The sequence below is a fragment of the Sminthopsis crassicaudata genome, chromosome 2, assembly GCF_048593235.1.
Source record: "Sminthopsis crassicaudata isolate SCR6 chromosome 2, ASM4859323v1, whole genome shotgun sequence".
NCBI lineage: Eukaryota > Metazoa > Chordata > Mammalia > Dasyuromorphia > Dasyuridae > Sminthopsis > Sminthopsis crassicaudata.
This window is the reverse complement of record NC_133618.1, coordinates 256,068,064-256,090,521: the sequence shown is the minus strand read 5'-3', so window position 1 is coordinate 256,090,521 and position 22,458 is coordinate 256,068,064. Positions and strand designations below refer to the sequence as shown.

Below are 22,458 nucleotides of genomic sequence, written 5' to 3'. Positions count from 1 at the left end.
CCCATTCAATTCTGGAATCCTGTGATTTTATAATGGATGAGCAACCCTAGACAAGCGACCAAAAGTTTAAATGTTAAAATCTATCCAGGGATAAAGAACTGGACGTCTAATTTCTTTGGTATAGGGAACTCCTAGGTTGGGAAACTCTCCCTACCAAAGCAATACCTTCTATGCAATTTAAAGAATTCCTTAGAGCAAAAGAGTTAAATGACTTGTTGGGTCACAGAACCAGTGAGTGTCAGAGGGCAAACTTGAACCCAGATCTTTCTAGTTTGAACTTGATATTTATTCTACCACACTGCTTCTTAAAGAAAAGATGTGCAATATTAAATATTTAAATACTTATAAGGAGGACAATGGGGATTAACCAGAATTAAGATGATGATTTTCATTAACATCATTGTGAAACATTTAGCAGGGTATAAGATTTATGCTGGCATGGGTGGGGGAAATCTAAGCAGCTTGATGACATCATGAGTAGGAACACAGAGCTGTGAAGACCAAAGAGGACTTCAGCAGTGAAAGACACTAGGACAAGAGAGTAAAGAGGAACTACTTCAGCCTAGAATGGCTGATTAGATAGTTGATGCAAATAAGCAAAGAGCAAGGGGCAGAGTGATAAAGGAATTCCAGGGGTGGAGCCAGGGGAACACCAGTTTTGTTGCCAAGAGATGGGGCTGCCCAGACATCAGTCTTGATTAAAAACCAAAAGGGGTGGTCCTGGCATTCAGACAGGAAAGGCAGCCGACTGGTGTGGTGGAAAGAACACTGGATTTGGAGCCTGAGACCTTGGATTGGAAGTTTCATTCTGCCATTGAAGACCTAATTAACCTTGAACTAGTGCTTTTACTTCCTGGAGCCTCAATTTCCTCATCTCTATAGTAGTTAGATTAGATGGTCTGGAAGGGCCCTTCTAGATAGAAATTTACAATTCTATATCTTATGCCTAGATGACTTTTAATGCCCTTTACAAATTCAAAATCCTATAGTTTTGTTCTTTCTAGAGACCAAACATGGAGCAAACAGTTTGAAACTAGAGATAGTAGCAAAGTGACTTAGAAAAAAACCGGATTAGGGTCTAGAAGAAAGAACTTGTAAATTTAAGAGACAGGGCACACCTGAAAGAAATCCTTTAATACTATAAGACCATACCAGGCTGATTGGGTAATGTGACATTATCTTTATGCAGGATTTATATGTAGCTTAAAATCTCAAGCTTTCCTGTTGCAGTAAAGCAGACTTGTGCATTTGACCTATGTATATTTGACAGCCAGAGTATGATACTGCTCCACAACCAACCAATACTGTTTCATAATAAGAGAAAGTAGGGAAAGGCAAGACCTAGGGAGTTTAGGCTTTGTTGTAGAAATATCCTCAATTTTCCCCTAAAATAATGGCAACCCAAAGAATATCTAGGAGCAACAGAGGAAAAGGAGGCATTGACTGGAGACTTTCAACAAAGTTTTTTGTTTCTTTGCCATAAGGTAAGAAAGAAGGAGGAATGTAGGATGGGATAATCAGAAGTCCTTTTTCTTTGGTTTGGAGTGAACAGTATCTCATTTCCCCATAAACTACATAAATCATATTCAAGGAGGAAGAAACTGAACATTGGGAGACTAGTTAGGAATCTATCACAATTAAGATGTATAATAATAAGGACTTGAATAAGAATTAATACTGGGAAAATGAAACAGGAAATAATCATGTAGATGATGTGAATTGTAAGAACTTGGGACCTGACCACTAAGGCTTTATTAGTCTGCATTGATGGAAATATGTTTTCAGAATGACTAAGGTGATATTCTTACTGTCTTCTGCCTTGGCCAGACATCTGGTATTCTGTGTTCTGGAAGCCAGATTTTAAAAGGAAAGCAGACAAGATGGAACATATCCAAAAGAGGATAGCCAATATGGTGATGGGTTTAAAAACATGTCAGAGGAGGAGCTATTGAAGGAAATGATAATGTTTAGATAGGAAAAGAGGAAACTTAGGGTGCCATGATAACTGCCTTCAAGTATTTGATGGGCCATGCTATGCAAGAATTATTCTGTGCAGCTGCAGAGGGCAGAACCAGGGCCAAGGACTGAAGTTACAAGGAAGCTCAATTTTGGCCCAGTATAAAAAAGAATTTTCTAAAACTTGGACCCATCCAAAAATGTAACTAACTGCTTTATGAATTTCCTATCTCTACAAATGTTTGAACAGATGCTGAATGACTTCCTATCAGGGTTATTAATTAGTCTTTTTTGCTCTTTTATTCTTCTACATGTTGGTTTCTTTAGTCAAGATTTGGGAGGGAATTAAATTTAGCTTGAGTATTCATATTGTTAGTCACTTAATTCCAAGAAGAATAAAGGATGAGGAAAAAGAACTGTCAGGTGATAATAATTAATGTAACAATAACTAGCATTTATATATCACTTTAAGTTTTGCAAAGTGCTACACAAATATTATTTTATTTGACCCATACAACGACCCCATAAGACAGAAATTATTACTACCTTTACTTTATAAATGAAGAAACAGAGAGATTAAGTGATTTACTCAAAGCCACAAAGCTAGTAATCATCTGGACTTGAACTTGGACTTGAACTTGTCTTCCTTACTCTGTCCTGCAAAGGAACCTCTATTCTATTATTAACAAGCTCTGCAACATTTTCCAATACTTTTCTGCTTTCTCTCTTATCTAAAAGCTCACATCACCACATTTTGGGGACTTTTTCTTACATCTCAATTTTCTTAGCACCAATAATTTTCTCTATTTCATTTCAGCTATACAATCCATGAATTTGTACTTATTATGAGCTTACTATCTGCCAGGCATGGTGCTAAACACTGGAGATAACAGAAAGAAGTGAAAGGCAGTCCCTGCCCTTAAGGAGCTTACCAGAATGGTCAAATGCCAAAAAAACAAACAAACAAACAAAAAATACTTCCCAAAATTCTTTAATCCCATTTATCTACAGGCTAGTTCTTTCTTCCCCTTCACTAGCAAACTTCTTGAAAAGGTTATCTGTGTCAATATCTTACCATCTACTTTCTCCTTAACCCTTGGCAATGTGGCTTTCATTTCTATCACTCTAACAAATCTATTCTCTCAAAGGTCACTGAAGACCTAATTATAAAAAGAAATGAAACTTTCTTTCGTCTAGAGACAACATCTATGCAGTATTTGATGCTTTTGACCATACCCTCCTCCTGGATTCTCTGTCCTCCTTTGGCTTCAGAGATAAATCATTCCTTCATCTCCTCCTGGATGCTAAAAGAGGGTCCTTTCCAACGCTCTTGTTTAGGTTGTTGTTTTTTATTATTCTTTTGTTAAGCTCTGTTCTTCAGAAATCTAATTTACTATCTTGGCTTCAAGTATAATCTTTATATAGATAACTTTTAAATTTGCATTACCCATATAACTTCTCTTCTGAGCTTCAGGCTTGTCTTTCTCCACAGATGCTTATAGCAATTTGAATTCAACATATCAAAATCCAAGCTTATTATTTTCCCTTCTGGACTAAAGCATTCACAATGCATTTGTTTACAACGAATATATTTTTCATCTGCTTATATATGTCAATGCTATTTCCCCCAGAGAATGTAAGCTCCTTGAGGGAAGAGAGTGTTTCCCTTTTATCTTTGTGGTCTTAGTATCTTAGATAGTGCCTGGCACATAGCAGTTGAATAATAAATATTTATTTATTGATTAGTTGAGCTAAATTTGTTCCTCCTTCTGAATACTTTCCAGTCTCCCCTTATTGCTATCTTTAGATCTTCCCTCTCTCCTATCTCTCATTTCTAGTCAATTAATAAGTTTTGTTGCTTCTCCCTCTGCAATATCTTTCTTACATGTTCCCTCATTTCTAATTTCACTACTACCATCTTAATATAGAACCTCATTACCATTCATCTGGATGGACTATTGCAATAGCTTTCTACAAGTCTTTTCACCTCTACCCTCTCTCATTCATCTATCCAGAAATAAGGACAACTAAACTGTACATGAAGATTCCTATATTGACTTAAGTTTAAAATGCAATATTATCTATGTTTTATTATATTTTAATTTGTTTTGTTATTTTGTTAAATATCTCCTAGATACATTTTAATCTAGTTCAGACTGCACTTGGGAACGTGGTGAGCCACATGTGATCTATGGACCCAAATTTGACACTTCTGTTCTTTACCATTGCCAAACTAATCTCCTTTATGCCCAAATCTCACTGTCATAATAGGATTCATAATTGGGGGAGGGAGGAAAGGATGTTTAATTATTGAATCCAATATACTAATTTTTTAGACAGGAAAACTGAGGCCCAGATTCCTTTGTTTAAAACTTTTTGGTGTCTTTCTGTTGCCTACTAAACAAAGTTAGCCTCTCTTTACCTGCCATTTAAGACACCTGCATTCTGACAGCACTCTACTTTTCTAGTCTTTTGTCATATAACGACTCTACAATCCAATTTGGATTGAGCTATTCTTTAATCCCTAAATATGTCTTGTGTTGTCCTACCTTTGAACTTTTGCTCATACTAATCCTTATATCTGGAATATTTTTCCTTTTACCTTTTCACTTAGTGAATTCTTATCTATTCTTTAAAGTCAAAATAAATGCCACTTGTTCCACAAAGCTTTCCCCAATCTTCCACGGTTAATAATGGCTTCTCTTCCCTACTCCTAGGTCTTCCCAAAGGAGAAAAAAATGCAACTTTCTAAAGCAAAAATAACAAAAAACCACTGATATGTTAATTAGTATTATATTTGTCATTGTCTAAGCCCTATGTACCTACTGGACTTTGACCCATGAAGGAAGTTTCTTTCCTATCTAAACTTTGAAAAACATATGCAATAGGCATTTAATAATTATTTGTTGAATTGAAATGAATAACTATACTTTTCTCAGATTTCTTGTTTATATTTTAGTTTGTGTTGTACAATTTCATATTCACATAGCTATAAAATATGTGGAATTTAATGAATTATATATTTTTATTTATGGCTTAAAAATATTCTCCCTTACCCCCAAAAAGGGTTCTGGTTTTTTTCTTTGAAACTTTGTTTTACTCATGGGTCCTCATTAAAGCACTAATCTCACTCCATCAAACTCCCCCCTCAGCTGAACTACCTCCCATTTCTTCAGGGAAGTGAGGGAGCCTTCTTTTATGTGAGGTTAGAGAGAAGAAAAATCTTCTTCCAAAGTTGTGCAAAGAGGACAAGAGGAGAGAGACTCTTCTGTTTAGAGCAAGACCCACATTAGCTTTCCCGAGTCCTGTGGGAAGTGGAAATTTGCTATGAGTCCCTCCGTGATCCTTTAAAACACTGACCTGGTGAAACCACAGGCCAGCACTAAAAAGTACAGAATATCTTGTCAGTGGGGAGAAAGGAAAAGAGTAATTGGAGGGAGAGAAATAGTTTATGTTTTATATCTAAGATTTTTCAGACAATTGCTGAGGGCAGCTTCTGTTTACATTAAGGTTTAGGCAGAAATTTAATCTGCCTCAAAGGCAGCTGAGCAAGTCAATGTCATATCTAAGAAAAAGAATGTTCCAGAGGGGAAAAAAAGCAGAAAAACTGACTACTAATAAAGCTTTGTTCAGTTTCCTCTTCTGTCTAATGATAGCACTAGACTAGCTGATCTCTAAGGTCTCTTTTTAGCTTTAAAGCTGATGAATTAAAAAGGTTTCCTCATGTGAAGAAATCCATTGACCACAGTGGAGAAGCACTGTGGAAAGTATGAAATTCAAGTTTGAAGCAAGGAAAACCTTCATAACAGTAAAGTCATACAAAACTAGAATGCATTGCCTTGGATGTAGTGGGTTTCCTCTTGCTGAAAACTTCAGGCAATGGATAGATAACAAATTATCAGGGATACTGAGATTTCTTGTTTGGGCTTGATGATCTCTGATAAAACATCCACCTCTAAAGATTCTAGGTTTCTGAGATTAGAATTCATTTTTACAGAGGTGACAGTTGAATCTATGATAATGCAAGAGGACAATGTGAAGTGAGAAAAGAAGAAAGCTCTAGATTGAGCCTTTCAAAATGCCACACTATCACGGAGCAAGAGAAATGAGGAAAAGAATTAAGGAGGATTAAGATAGGTAACAAGAAGGGGAAAGCTGAGTAAAGGAAATCTCCATCAGGTTCCAGAAGGTAGGAGGGGAGGGACTATAGAGCTTCAAAAACTTTGTTTGAGGGTCTGGGGATACTTTGTGTGAAGAAGAGAAAGCAGGGAAATGATCTCTGCCTTTGAATACTTGAAGGGCTGTCATGTGGAAGAAGTTAAGCAGAAGGAAACCTTTCAACTGTTTAGAAACCATGCTTTTAATGATGATTACTAGGATTTTGCCAAGAGTTTAAATCAAGCTCTCTGTCCTTAATTAGAAGGAAACATATTCTTCCATTGTTTTGAAAATTCATACATTAACCAGTCTTTAGTCTTGTAACATCTCTTCAATTCTTCAGGATTTTTTTCAGAGCTTATAGCAGCCCAGCAATTTAATCTAGAAGTTCTTTAATTACCCTAGATTATGTCATTTAAATTTAAATGCTTCCTTACTATTTATCTTGATATTTAAGACCCTGCTAATCATATATTTCCCAGCATTAAGATCACTCTCCTTGTAAGAAAACAAAATGGAAAGAAAATAAGAGTTGAGTAGTTCTGACTTCTCTCTCTTCATCATTAGTTATCATCATCCCATTTATGTTTAGGCAACAGCTTTCTCTCTGTTATAGTTCCTATTATTCATATAGCTAAACAAAACAAAACAAAACTTGAACTCTTAGCACACTGATTACAAGTTTCATTTATGACTCCATTCCTTTTTTATGTTAAATATGCAATTCTTCTATACATATTTCTACATTTATCATGCTGCATAAGAAAAATAAGATAAAAAAGAAGAAAATATGGGGGAAAAGCAAGCAAACAACAACAAAAAAGGTGAAAATACTATGTTGTGATCCACATTCAGTCCTCTTTCTGGATGCAGATGGCTCTCTCCATCATAGACTCTTGAAAATGGCCTGAATCACCTCATTGTTGAAAAGAGCCATGTCCATCAGAGCCCATATGATACCATTCTTGAAATTATTTTATGGGATTATGCTACTTTTGAGGAATTCTTATATTTTTTGGTACTTATCTGACCTTGTTTCCTGCATCTGCACAGCTTTAAAAAATCTGATTCAATGAACTCTTTGTACAACTATGTTGGTCTCTAGATATATTTCCTTCCTTTTTGCACTCATGTATAACTATATCCTGAGAACAGTTCAGAAACTCTCATCTCAAACTAATTTTTATTATAGTATCTCAGACCATGGAATTCTACTTGTTCTTTCTCCTTATTCTTATTTTCTCAAAGTCATGGCTTAAGCCAGACTGTACCTAGTTTTCTCACTCCTGCATCAACCACTCTCTCCTCTCTCCCCCATCTTAACCCTCTGATGAACTAGTTCAACTCTACATTATCTTTTTATCTTTAGTCCTCTTATCATATCACTAGTTATATTCTGTCAAATCTTGTCAACTCTACCTTCTTTACTACTTAGGTGTTGCTGAATAAAGGTGGAGAAAAACATGCAATTATTCTGGTTGGGTCCATTAAAAATTTATGATACACCATGTCAAGTAGGCCCTCACTGCAACTAGACAGTTGCACCCTTCTACACCTCCTTTATCAACCCACTTTCCATGGTGTTCTTTGAAAACTTTTTGTTCCTCTTCCATGATACCTTATTAGCTCTCTTTTATTGAGGTTTCCAAAACAATATTCTCTTCTAGTTTTCCTGCTCATCCAGACATTCCTTTTATCTCCTTTGCTGAATTTTCATCTAGATCATATTCAGTAATTATCGGTATCCCACTTCAGAAAATAACGTGGACTCTGTTTAGCATCCCCTTTCTCTTTTCCCCCTGTACTATTTCACTTGGTGATTTTATCATCTCCCTAGGATTTAATTATGATCTTTGTGATGATGAGTCTCAAATCTACCTAATCAGCCCTAATGTCCCTGCTGCATTCCAAATTCAGATTTCCAGCTGGCTTTCAGACAATTCAAATTGGATGTCCAATATACACCTTAAAATCAGCATATCCAAAAATGAAGTCATCTTTTACCCTAAATCTTCCCCTCTTCCAAACTTTTTGATTACTCTTGAAGGCATCACCATCCTCCCAGTCCCTTAGGCTCACGATTTAGGAGTCATTTTTGACTCTTCACCATTTCTCATCCTTACTTCCTAACCACCTCCCCTCCAATTGTTAAGGCTTGCTGATTCATCATTCTAACCTCTCTCAAATGTTTCTTTTCTTCTATACTACCCTAAAGCAGGCACTCATTACTTCATACCCAGACCATTATTAAATTATTTATATAATTTATATGTATATTTATATAATATATAATATTATATATAATTATTAAACTTATTAAAATATTAAAATTAAAATTTTAATAACCTGCTGGGTTTTTTTGAAAACCACAAGTATCTCTCTATTTCAGTACATCATCTATTCAGTTCCCAAAGCATAGATCTAACCATGTTATCCCCTACTCAATAAATTCCATGAGTTCCCTATCAACTCTAGGATGAAATGCAAAATCCTCCTTATGGAATTCAAAATCCTTCATAACTTAGCCACCTTTATCTATTCAGTATTCTTACACTTTATACTCTCCTACTCATCCCACTCTCTGATCTCGTAACTTGTCTCCTTGTTGTCACACAAACAAGATACTCCATCTTTTAACTCTAGGCATTTTCTCTAGTTGTTCTCCATGCATGAAATGCTCTCTCCTCATCTCTCCTTTCTGGCTTATCCGGCTTCCCAGAGATCCCAGCTAAAATTCTACCTTCTACAGGAAGTCTTTCCCAATCAATTCCTCTTAATTCTTGTACTTGTTAATTAGTTCCTACTTAGCCTGTGTATAGCTTGTTTGTATGTATTTATTTGTTGTCTTCCTTGTTGGATTGTGTGTCCTATAGGGCAAGGACTGCACTGCCTTTTGCCTTTCTTCATATCCCCAGTGCTTAGCACAGAACTTGAAACATAGTGAGTGCTTAATAAATACTCAGAATAGCAATTCCCTTTATCACTTGCCATAAAAATAGCATTATTAGCAAAGCAAAGCAAGAATTTATCAACTTTGTTATGAGAGAGAGAGAGAGAGAGAGAGAGAGAGAGAGAGAGAGAGAGAGAGAGAGAGAGAGAGAGAGAGAGAGAGAATAGGTTATAATACTTAAAGTTTCCCCATCACAACTATATACTGTCTCTGTGGTACATTACAGTCTTTAGGAGGAAATTATCATGCATTTCTTCCTTTTGACCCAGAAGTGTATAGTATATTCTAATGACAATATCATTTAATTTTCTTGGTCTTTTGTTTCTTACTGAAATACCATTCATCGTATTCCTCCCTATTTTATCCCTCATATTAAGTTAGTGGATTTTCATGTGTGGAAATACAATGCCATGCTACCATCTTTTAATCCTAGTTTATTCCTCTCAAACAAGAGATAACTTTTCTTCATCATATACCAGTAATATAACAACTCCTCAATGGAACCTACACAATTAAATTAACCTTTTTGCATTAGTCTCTGGTTTAATTTATTAGTAAGTTACATTTTGCTAACTGGTATAAAACCATCTTATCCATTAACAATATTATTGCCCTTTCCCAAATATTGTTTTCTCTGTATTGGTGGATTCCCTAATGCTATTTTTCCATGCTAAAATCCAAGAAAGTCCTGATGGGGCACCTCCTCTTTCCTCAGTAGACAAGGTAGCAAAGTATTAAAGTCAGAAAAGAAAAGGATTAAGGTCTATTCTCCTGACATTGAAGGACCTTTTGTCCCAAATACTAAATCATTTTTCAATTGGCTATAATTGACAGCTTCTAGTGGGTAGGAAGGCATCAGGGGACTGAAGAATAAGTGAGCCTCAGATTCATTAGCAGACAGTGAGGTAAGAAGAAGTTGATGTGCCATCGTCTTTTAATCAAAAACATTAGGATTCTGCTTTCATGACCATCAGTTTAAACCACCCTATTCCCCAGGGGAGAAAAATGACAAAAAAAGGAGACAACAATGGATTTTGAGCTCGCTTTTCCTACTGGTTTTATATATTTATATATAAAATTAGTTATACACATAACTAAAGAAGAAGCTATAGCAGTGACCTCACTGCTTGAGAACAATGACAGTGTATAGGGACTTGTATTTTTTAAGTTTCAAGAAAACATCTTTCAGCTGGTTCTGAGATTTATTTGTCGTAGATAAGGTATCTATTTTATTCAGTACATCATTAAGTCATTTGCTTTACTTTTAAATGAGATGATGATGATGTTTCCTGTATTGATTGTATTTTCCCAGTGGAAAGAATACTGAATTAGGGGTTCAGGGACCAGGATCAAATCTTGGCACTGCTACTGACTATCTGTATGACTTTGGGCAAATTTCTTAGCCTTTCTGATCCTCAGTTTTTTCATTTGTAAAACGAGAAGGTGGAATTAGATATGCTCAGAGGCAGAGGTATCAAACTCAAAGAAAAACAGATCCTTCCAGCCACATGATGATTAAGAAAACTACCAATGAACATTATCTAGTCAGTATTATATTTTCATTAATTTTGTTAAACATTCCCAATTACATTTTAATCTGGTTTCCAGGACTCAGTCCTGAGGGTCATTTAGCCACAGTGATAATGAGTTTGACATCTTTGCCTAAGAAGACTCCCAGGTCCAAATCTGTGATCCTATCAGCCCCAACTCACAGTGACCCCCTTTCTACATTCCAATACAGTTTCTCCAATAATGTCTTTCCTTGGTCTTGATAATAGAATTAGGGTTAAAGATCTTGAAATTATTTATATTTACTACGAATGATCTTTTGGTAACTAACATTTTCTACATACAATGAAATGGTTCTTTGTTCCCTTATCCCTCCAAAGTTGCTTTGACCCCTGGGCTGAGCATCTTTTCTCCTGAAAAAGCAGATGTATCTGAAAGTCTTTGCTTCCATCCTCTTGCCTTGTCTGCTATTCTACAAGCGCATTTTGGCTTTCCTCACTTCCTTTAGGGCACTACTTGCTTGCTGATTTAAATCCTCCTGACACTGCACCCACTGTGAGACCAGTTTGCAACTGAATAAACTAGTAGGAGATATTTTGCTTGTTCCTTGAGTTTCAGAAAGGACATCGTTGGGTGGCATTCTTTAATTCATGGATTGGGAGGATTTCTCTTAACATCTCCAAGAGTGAGATAACAGCACGCACCAATTTAAAAATTACAACTGTACAAAAAATGCCCTAATGAAGCTGTTCTGTCAGTTGTCATTTGTCAAAATTAACAGCATAAATGCATCATTTAGCTATCTTAGTGTACTATAATAATTGCTGTTGTTGTTATTCAGTGATATCCAAGTCTTCATGACCCCTTTGGAGTTTTCTTGAAAAGATACTGGAGTGATTTATCATTTCCTTTCCAGTTCATTTTATAGAAGAAGAAACTGAGGCAAATAGAGTTAAGTCACCTGCCCAGAGCCTATTGGGTTACTAACATGGCTACTAAGTGTCTGAGGCCACATTTGAACTCATAAAGATGAGTTTTCCTAACTTCTGATCAGGAAATCTATTTACTGTTCCACTTAGTTGTGATTATGATACTGTAATATTTTAGGTAAATGTTCAGAGAGCAATTTAAGTGAAAAAGATGTTGGGGGTGATGGTTAATGGATTGTAAGCTCACTATAAGTTGATCATGTTGAATAAACCATGGCTAACTTGGTTTATTCCCCAAAACTCATAGGCTCTTGGGCTCCACTGACAGAAGTATAGAGTCCAGAGTAAAAGGTGTTAAAATTTCTTTATACTATCTTGGTCAGACCCTTTCTGGAGTATTATGATAAGTCCTGGGTACTATGTTTTAAGAGAATATTGACAAGGTAGAATGTTGTGAACATGATAAGGAGACTAGAATTGGATTCCATATGGATTATTTGAAGAAACTAGGATTGTTTTCGAGTAAACTTAAAGAGAACATGATAACTATCATCAAATATTTAAAAGAATGTCATGTGGAATAGGGATTAAAACTCATTCTCCTTGGCTCCAGGAAGCTAGAAGCCAAGGAGAGAAATTTAAGAGAAGCAGATTTTAACTTGATATAAGAGAAAACTTTCTAATATATTCATTCAATTGAACAGACACTAAATATCTACTATGTGCACAGCGCTGTGCCAGATGTTAGGACTCAGACACCAATATGAAAAACAGTCCTTTTCATCAAGGAGCTTATATTCTAATGATAATTGAAGAATGGATAAAAATTCAAATGTAGAAAGAAGAAAGAGAATACACAAATAAGGTATAAGATAAAGCCCTATATAGGTGGCAACATTTAAGCCAAGTCTAATATTTAATTAAGGATGCTAAATAAGAGCTGAGTGTGAAGAAGGAGGCATTCCAGGAATAGGAGGCATGCATGGCATACAGATAGAATGAAAGCAGATTTGGAAGATGGGATGCAGAATTTAAGAATAGCTCAACTAAAATGAAATGTGGATTAAATTGGGATAATATGGGGGCAGCTAGGTGGCGCAGTGGCTAGAGCACCAGCCTTGAATTCAGGAGGACCTGAGTTCAAATCTAGTCTCAGACACTTAACACTTCCTAGCTGTGTGACCCTGGGCAAGTCACTTAACCCCAGCCACAGGGGGGAAAAAAATAAAATTAAAAAAAATAAATTGGGATAATATGAAATAAGATTGGAAAGGTAGGTAAAAGCCAAGTTGTGAAGGGGTTTAAATGTTAGCCTAAAGAATTTGTGGTTTATTTAAGAGGCCATAGAGAATCATTGAAAATTTTTGAGCAGAGGAGTGACACAATCAGATTTGTGCTTAAGGAAAATTATTTTGGCAGTTTTATTGAATGTGGATTGTAAACATGGATGCGTTGACAAATGTTTAACAACCAGCTCTTGGAAGGGAGGGGGAGCATGTAGCATTTAATATCATTAACATTTTCACCATCATTTTGTTAAGTTTAAACAATCAAGAAAACAATAAATCAAACCCTGATTTGCAGTGTTTGCTGTTTTCTGAAGTATAATTGCTCACATTGAAAATCTAACAATTAAGCTCTTGAAAGACTATTTAAAATGACTCCAGCACAGCCCTAAATAATGAAGGAGAGCCAGCAATCAGGTTGGCATTGTATCAGACCACAGGTGATGAGAACCTGTGGCAACAGTGTAAGAGGAGAGAAGGAAACGGTTGTAAGAGACAATATGGAGAATAGAACCAATAAGTCTTGGCAACTTATTCAATGTAAGGGAAGGAGGAAGGATTTGAGAAAGAGCAAAGAATCCAGGCGGTGAATCTGGGTTACTTTATAAAAGTGGAATGAGTTATCTTAGACTCTCTATCATGGTAATTATTAAAGGGGAATATTATTTGTATTAGACTAGAATAGGGCTTCTTAAACTTTTTCCATTCACAACCCTTTTTGTTAGAGAAAATTTTCTGTGATGCTGGGTATATAGGTATATAAAATAGATATACAAATCAAACTTTTACTGATAATAAGTCATAATTTTGTGACCTCCATATTTAGTTAGGAGACCCTATATAGAGTAATGAACCACAATTAAAGAAGCTAAGAACTAGACCACTCTCTGAGATTCTGTAAGGTACATATCATATAAGGTACACATATCAGGGAGTATGTCCCCAGTGTCATACTCCAACTCCACTTCCATCCCTTGAGCTCCCTTACCTGGAGCATCTGAACTATCTATCTTTTCTCTAAGAGACCAGAACTCCTGCCCTCCCAGACCCTCCTCTTCTGAGTTTGGAACAGTTTTCTCAGTGAGTATTTATGAAATCAGCAAAAACTCTGCAATTCCCCCCTCTAAAAAATTGCAACTCATGGCTAATCCTCTGATATTCTCTTTGTACTTGAATAAGCTTCTTCTGCCTGGATGAAGGTGTATAATAAATACATCTCTGAACCTTTCTAGACTGGAAGCACCTGCCAAAATTTGAACTCCAGTGTATAATTTTTGGTCACCCAGGATCACTTCCATGCCAAAATGAGGCAGTAGAGGGAACTTCAGTGGTTTCATCTAGTACCTCTGTCAAAGGAAATGAAATTAATCTGGCAATACTTGTTTTTGACAACCCTACAGGCAGCTAGGGGGCACAATGCTTAGATCCTTAAAGTTCTAAACTCCAGGGTGGAAGTTACAGATGCAGTTCAGCCCATGGATGAGAACAGAGAGTATAAATTGAGTTTTCTTCTCACATTATAATTTAATTATTCTACTTTGGTTTTTAGGAATTGATCTAAATTTCTGTTCAAATATTTTATTCTCAGAGGTTTAAAAAGCCTTAATTATTTTTTGGTTATTCCTACTCCATTTCCCCTAAAATAATTTTAAAAAATACCTCCCTAAGCATTATGTTCAATCTCCTCCATCACCAAAGCCACTTTGCTGTTTTTAAGTGGCAATTAGCTACTATTCCCATTTGTTCTTAAACAGTTCTTTCCCAGAGTGAAAGTCCAAAGCAAAGCAATGGGTTGCTTCATGTAATACTCCATTAATCAATGAGTATTTATAAAGCAGCTACTATTTTCAAAGCATTACCACATTCATCTCTCAGCAATATCATTGACCTATCTCTTTTAGGAATAAATTCTCCTCAGGGGAATAATTAGCCTTCTTCCTCTCCTTGGCAATGTCTCTTTCCCTCTCTTTTTTACCATCCCATTCCACCTTACACAAGGAAAAGAGGTCAATCCTACAGAGAAAGGAAGACAAATACTTCATATTGTCAGGAAGAACCCTATTACAATTTTTGAGCACTTAAGAAAATGGTGATCATAACCTAGTATGGAAGGAAGGAAACAAGCATTTATTAAGTGCTTACTGTATGCTAAACACTATGCTGTGTTTTACAAATATCCTCTCATAGCATTCCCATTTTACAGTCAAGGAAATTGAGCCAGAAAGATGTGAAGTGACTTGCTCACACAGGGTCACACAGATAGTAAGTGTTTGTGATGGGATTTGCTCTAACCATTGTACAACCCAGCTATCTTTAGAATTGATCAAGAACAAGTGTTTCCAGGTTAACTTCATTCCCTTTGATGAAATCACCTTTATGTTTATATCAAAAGTTATACCACTGGAGTTCATATTTTGGCAGGTGCTAACAATCTAGAAGGGCTCAAATATGTACTGTATGATTTCATCCAGATAGAAGCTTATTCAAATTCAGAAAGGACATCAAGGTATTACACATAAATTGATAATTTGTGGAAGATTTTGGGGGAGAAAGGATTGAGAGGATGGAAGAGACTTCGGCAAACTAGTAACTAACTTTTCATATGTGAGAGACTTGTCTGCATCTGGAAAGGAAACGTTTGTGCTGATTAAATCGTTTCCTACCAAGGTGTGGGGGGAACTAGATAGTGCAGTGGGCTTGGGATTAGGAAGACTCATCTTCCTGAGTTCAAATTGATCTTCAGACACTTACTAACTTTATGACCCTGGGCAAGTCACTCAACCCTGTTTGCCACATTTCTTCATATGTAAAATAAATTAGAGAAGGAAACGACAAATATTTCCAATGTCTTTTCCTAGAAAACCCCAAATAGGATCCCAGAGAGCTGGACATAATTGAAATGATTGAACAACAATAAACCAAAGTGAGGAAAAGCTGATTATGGACAGTAGCTATAAAGAGTTAAAGAATGTTTCACTGATTGTCCTAGGAAAACCTTTTTCAGAAATCTTAGCTCACACAAATAAGATAGACGTAGAAGTCTCACTTGCCATGTTGGAAAGCCCAGCTTCCCCCTGAGACTGTGAATTGTATGAATGCTCCTGAACCAGAATTCCACAAGGAAAGCCAGGAAGTTCTTGGGGATGTAATCTTGGTACATGAAACATGACTAAGTCTGGGGATGGTAAATGTTGACCCTTGCTGCTGTTGTGTATTTTTCCTCACTGAAAACAGAACAAGAGGAATTAGATACAGCTTGTGGCCTAAGGGGCTCAGATTGGACAAGAAATTCTTTTGTCTCTTGGGTGAAGAGGGCTATAGGAAAGCTTACAGCATGTCATATGGGTTTCCTGTAGCTGATTTATGGAGGATTATGGGATAATGGAATTAGAACTAGAAAAAAAAATCAGAGGCCATCTAGTTTAACTCCCTCGTTTTGAAGATAAAGAAACATGGCCCAAGGAGATCAAATGGCTTGCCCAAAGTCATAGAGATAGTTTAAGGGTCAAAAGCAGGATTTGAAGTTACACTGATTGGGCAGACATGAATGGTTTGCTAAAATCTTTATCACTGGTGGTGGTAGGAACAGGATGATGATGGTGGTGATGATGAAGTTGAAGGAGATGATGATGATGAAGATGATGATGTTAGTTAATGTTTATATAGTGCCTTAAGTTTTACAAAATAGTTGAGACTGAGAGTTGCTGAGAGTCATATAAGCACCTAAGCCAGCAGCTGGGCTCAAGGATTCCTGATTTCCAGTTTACTGATTTATTTGGTATACTGTCCCATATCTAGGGGATAGACTTAGAAATGGCAAAATATTAGGGAAAAAGTTTCTAAGAGTGAAATTTGTCTTCAGCTATGTAGGTTTGTTAAAGGCTTATTCTATACCTATTGTGGATGTTTTTATTTTTACCAATAAAAGCTATAGAGTCTTTTTCCCTGGGAAAGACCCTATAGGAATGACCCTTTCAGTCCCTTTTCATATTTACATGTATTTTGTGATTGAAAAACAGTAAGAATATGTACAGTCAGCTGCTTTGTTCTCAAAGGTCCTTTTTTAACTTAAAAGGTGTTGAACTCATGAATGGTGTGCCCCTGTGCTTTGGTCATTGTCCATAACAGAGGGGCTATTTTCTGGCTGAATCAAAAATGATTGTAATGGCTCCTCCATAGGAATCTGAAGGACAGCCTTGCAGGGGACATCTTGCTCTGTGGAGGGGGGCCCCGGCGAGCCTCTCTCATGCTCAGGAGACTCTGTGATGGGTATCCCCCTCCATGCTTCTCTCCTCACCTTGCTCAGTTTGCCGGGTATGGTTTTTGTGCTCTCGCAGCTGCTGATCTTTTCTCCGTGGGTCCACCTTTGACTCAGCAGCTCACCCCGGAACTCATTTTCTGAGGGTTTAAGAAAATACAGGGTCAGGACATGAGAACAGGTCACAGGACCACCAGCCATGCTGATTTAGTGGGGAACTAGCTAGATTTCCCTCTCTATTCTTCAGCATAGGTGCCAAAGCAGGGCAGACAGCAGGACTGGGCTTCTAGGAACTGAGGAAGTCCACCTATTAGGTCAGAAGTTCTTTACCATCAGAAATTTACCAACAGAAAGCAGGGATGGGGGTAGCAGTCAAGAAGTCTGGCTGGTTTAAGGCCTTATTGCCTCCTCACAAGACCTCCCCAAGTCTGGATCGGGGCAACAGGAGCTCAACTCTGTTTCAGTCAAGCCTTTCCAATTAGAGCCATAGATTTATATTGATGTAAGATCTTATGGGATGTCTACTCCAACCTACACATTTAATAAATAATTAAAGTGAGTCCCATAGAGTGGAGTCATTATATGTCTCCAAATACATTTTATGTCTCTTTGGGACAAAAGTTCTAAGTACTAGACCCACTGAATTTGGCTCTGATATCTAACTAGTAGAATTCATCAGAGCAAGAGGAGTCCAACAGATCTTTCAAATTTCCTTGACTGGGGATATTTGTAATGGGCATTGTAAATGAATGGAAATCACACTGGTCTTGAAGTCAGGAGAACAGATTTATCTCTTATATTCCTAATCAACTCATTTTTACCACTTTGTGTGTCAGTTTTCTCATCTATAAAATGAAGTGGAAGGAATATATATGGCCTCTAAAGGTCCTTATCACACTAACAATCTATAATCCTAAGATTAAAAAATTAGGTCAAGCAGGGACTATGTGAGAAGCCAGGAAGAATGGCAAATATAAACAACAATTAAAAAAGAACAACAAAACAAAACAAAAAACAAGGAAAAGAGGGTCATGCTTCTAAGGATCCCAGGAGGTTTGAATGAAAACCAAGCTGGATTCATTTTTAAAAACAACCCAATTTATGAAAACCCAAGTCTAAAAGCGAAGTCAGGAGGCAATTATTCATATTTCAAATAGATTCTTCACTTCAAAAGAAAAAAACATCTGAGCAATTCCTTTAAACAGCATTTGCACTTAAAAAATATAATCCTAGCTATGAAACTTTGTTAACCTGTAACTTTTCTGGGAACAAATTTATCAATAAAATTGTTTTGTTATAATCCTTTTAATGGTTGGGCAGGCCATTCATTGCCCCCCCACATTGAAATTTCTGAATATCTCCACCACCTGTCTTTGAACCTTTTCTCTTTGCTTTAACTCTATGTTTCTGATTCTCTTTAGGTTAAGGCATCTGGTTAATATTTAATTCTTCACATAAATTCACACATCTGAGCAGAGGACAAGCCCATCGGGCTGGACATGACAAAGAAACACATTGTGTACCTATTCCCTGCACGTCAATCCATGTTTCCATGACAACTGGATTGCTTCAGCTGCTTTGAAAAGGAGGTCATTAAGGAACCAACAATAAAAACAGGAAATGAATATTCCTGCTGCTTTCCTCCTTACTTGCCTTCCTCACCACTACAAAATGGATTTGGTACCTGGGAAAGTAACCAAGCTACCTAGTCAGGTGGACTGCTATTCTGTCTGTTATGTCTGCAGTGATTTTTATTTCTATCACAATTAACTTGATCTGCTCACCAGCTCACTAAATCCACACCCCAGTCTCCAAAGAACTCACAGTGGGATGCACAAAAGCATCATCATTTGGGCTGCATGGAAATGTATTTAATTGCATTAAAGATACCTCATTCTTAATTAAAGGAGTACAAAAATGATGAAATGTCAGACTTAGTTGGCCACAAGATTAAAGAGCAATGTTGCAAGATCATTAAATTTAAATGTCAAGAGAAGCAATGGAAGTGAAATCTTGGCTCTATTATAGATGACTAAGGCACATATATAAAGCACATCCAGGCAGTTAAGTGGCAACAGTAGATAAAGTGCCAGACCCTGCTCAGGAAGACCTGAATTCAAAACTGGACTCAGATACTTAATAGCTGTGACCCCGGGCAAATCACTTAAACTATTGGTGTCAGTTTCTTTATCTGTAAAATGAGCAGGAGAAAGAAATTATAAACCACTTCAGTATCTTTGCCAAGAAAATCCCAAATGGGATCTTGAAGAGTCAAACGTGACTAAAAATGACTGAAAAACAATAGCAAAGTACATATATGCTCATCCTTCTTGTGTTCTTACTCTCCATCCTCACTTCTGCTATGCACTATAGCAATATGGGGGCAAGCTTTCAGGCTTCATATGTTAAGTTAAGGAAGACTCGTGACTTTGGCTATGGCTTCCAAGGGACATCAAGTCCTGAAGCTCAAGAGGAAAGAGGCAGTAAGAGTTATTCTGCTTGAAAGTATCTTACATACTTAAGTTAAGAGTAATTTCTATCTACATTATGGTTTGGTAGGAATGTATTAAGAGGCAAATAATGTGATCTGGGTTCTAGAGATTAATAACCCCCAGCAGAGCAAATAAGCATTTTTCATGGCTGTTTTCCATGAGAATCAACCATTGACCATCACCAAAAAGAAGGATCTTGCTTCCGATGAGAATGGAGAACAAGAAGAATATAACAGTGATCTAGAAAATGGATTATGATTACATTTTGGTTAGTAACAAATAACAGCTACATATGCAAAAAGTATAGGTTATTATCTCTACTCCAGATGTATATGAATGGCTGAAAGCACACTTCTATAATTATAAATCACCACCCTCACTAATATTTATATAGGAAGGAAACAAGCATTTGCCAAGTATATGCCATGTGTCAGTCATTGTGCTGAGCTCTTTACAAATATCTCACAATAACCTTAGAACATGGGTGTTATTATTATTCCCACTTTACAGATGAGGAAACTGAAATAGAGAGAGGTAAAGTGCCATACTCAGAGTCATCCAACTGCTAAGTATCTGAGGCCAGATTTGAATTCAGACTCTAGGTTGTGACTCCAGGTCCAGTATTTTATCTACTGAGTCATATAATGTTTCAAAGTTTGCAAAGAGATTAATTATTTTTTGACCTCATAATATTCTGATATATATATATATATATAGATAGATAGATAGATAGATATCTATCTATATATATCTTAGACCTAATTATCTCTTCTTTATAGAAGAGGAAGTTGAATTATACAGAAAAATAAAAAGCTCCTTGAAAGATTGGAAAGGCAAACTTTTGGGAAAGAATTCATTATTTGACAAAAACTGCTGGGAAAACTGGAAAAGTTTGATATGAACTAGGTCAATATCTCAGATTATATACCAAGATAAGGTCAAAAATATTTACCTGATTTAGACATAAAAGGTGAAACCAAACGCAAATTAGGGGAGCATAGAACAGTTTATCTGCCAGATTTATGGATAAGGGAAGAATTTATGATCAAACAAGAGATAGTGATTATCACAAGATATAAAATGAATAATTTTGATTAAATTATATCAAAAAGTGTTTGTACAAAAAAAACTAGCTAAGTTTAGAAGGAAAGTAGAAAATTGGGGTGAGAGGAATATTAGAAGCAAGTTTCTTTTTAAAGGCTCCTTTTCAAGTATATAGAGAACTGAGTCAAATTTATAAGAATCTAAGTTATTCCCCAATTGATAAATCATCAAAGGACTATGAACAGGCAGTTTTCAATGAACTAATCAAAATTACCTACAGTCATATGAAGAAAGTGCTCTAAATTATTATTAGAGAATGAATATTAAAACAACTCTGAGCAAAATGCAAATTAAAGCAACTTTGATATACCACTACACACCTTTCAGATTGGCTAAGATGACAGGAAAAGATAATGACCAATGTTGGAAGGGATGTGGGAAAATTGAGACACTAATATATTGTTGGTGGAGTTGTGAAGTGATCCAACCATTCTGGAGAACAATATGGAACAATGCCCAAAGGGCTATCAAACTGTGCATACCCTTTGATCCAGCAGTGTTTCTACTGGGCTTGTATCCCAAAGAGATCTTAAAATAGAAAAGAATCCACATGTGCTTTATATATCACTAACAAAATGCAACAGCAAGAGATACAAAGAGAAATTCCATTCCAAACAAATGTTGAGAGTATAAAATATTTGGGAATCCATCTACCAAAGAAAAGTCAGGAATTATATGAGAAAAATTACAAAACACTTGCCACAAAAATAAAATCAGATTTAAATAATTGGAAAGACATTCAGTGCTCTTGGATAGGCCGAGCGAATATAATAAAGATGACAATACTCCCCAAACTAATCTATTTATTTAGTGCTATACCAATCAGACTCCCAAGAAACTATTTTAATGACCTAGAAAAAATAACAACAAAATTCATATGGAAGAATAAAAGGTCAAGAATTGCAAGGGAACTAATGAAAAAAAACTCAGAGGAAGGTGGTCTAAGTGTACCTGATCTAAAGCTATATTATATAGCAGCAGTCACCAAAACCATTTGGTATTGGCTACGAAATAGACCGGTCGATCAGTGGAACAGATTAGATACAAAGGACAAAAAAGGGTACATCTATAGCAATCTAATCTTTGACAAACCCAAAGATTCCAACATTAGGGATAAAAATTCATTATTCGGAAAAAACTGTTGGGAAAACTGGAAATTAGTATGGCAGAAATTAGATATGGATCCACACTTAACACCATATACCAAGATAAGATCAAAATGGGTCCGTGATTTAGGCATAAAGAGGGAGATAATAAATAGATTAGAGGAACAGAGGATAATCTACCTCTCAGACTTGTGGAGGAGGAAGGAATTTATGACCAGAGGAGAACTAGAGATCATTATTGATCACAAAATAGAAGATTTTGATTACATCAAACTAAAAAGTTTCTGTACAAATAATACTAATGCAAACAAGATTAGAAGGGAAGTAACAAATTGGGAAAATATTTTTAGAAACAAAGGTTCTGACAAAGGTCTCATTTCCAAAATATATAGAGAACTGACCATAATTTATAAGAAACCGAACCATTCTCCAATTGATAAATGGTCAAAGGATATGAACAGACAATTCTCAGAGGAAGAAATTGAAACTATATCCACTCACATGAAAGAGTGTTCCAAATCACTACTGATCAGAGAAATGCAAATTAAGACCACTCTGAGATACCACTACACACCTGTCAGATTGGCTAAGATGACAGGAACAAATAATGACAAATGTTGGAGGGGATGTGGGGAAATTGGGACACTAATACATTGCTGGTGGAGTTGTGAAAGAATCCAGCCATTCTGGAGAGCAATCTGGAATTATGC

General features: G+C 36.3%; 1 protein-coding gene across 13 annotated transcripts in view; it reads right to left on the bottom strand.

Moving 5' to 3' along the window:
• MYT1 (myelin transcription factor 1) overlaps window positions 1–22,458 on the bottom strand; it is a 195,430-nt gene that overhangs the window by 111,153 nt on the left and 61,819 nt on the right. For 4 of the 13 annotated variants that reach the window (XM_074288940.1, XM_074288942.1, XM_074288943.1 and 1 more), the window contains exon 2: window positions 17,086–17,186. The exons of the other annotated variants lie outside the window; for them this stretch is intronic. In XM_074288940.1, the coding sequence (XP_074145041.1) occupies window positions 17,086–17,186 (101 nt within the window). The remainder of the gene's footprint in view (window positions 1–17,085; window positions 17,187–22,458) is intronic. 13 annotated transcript variants of the gene reach the window in all.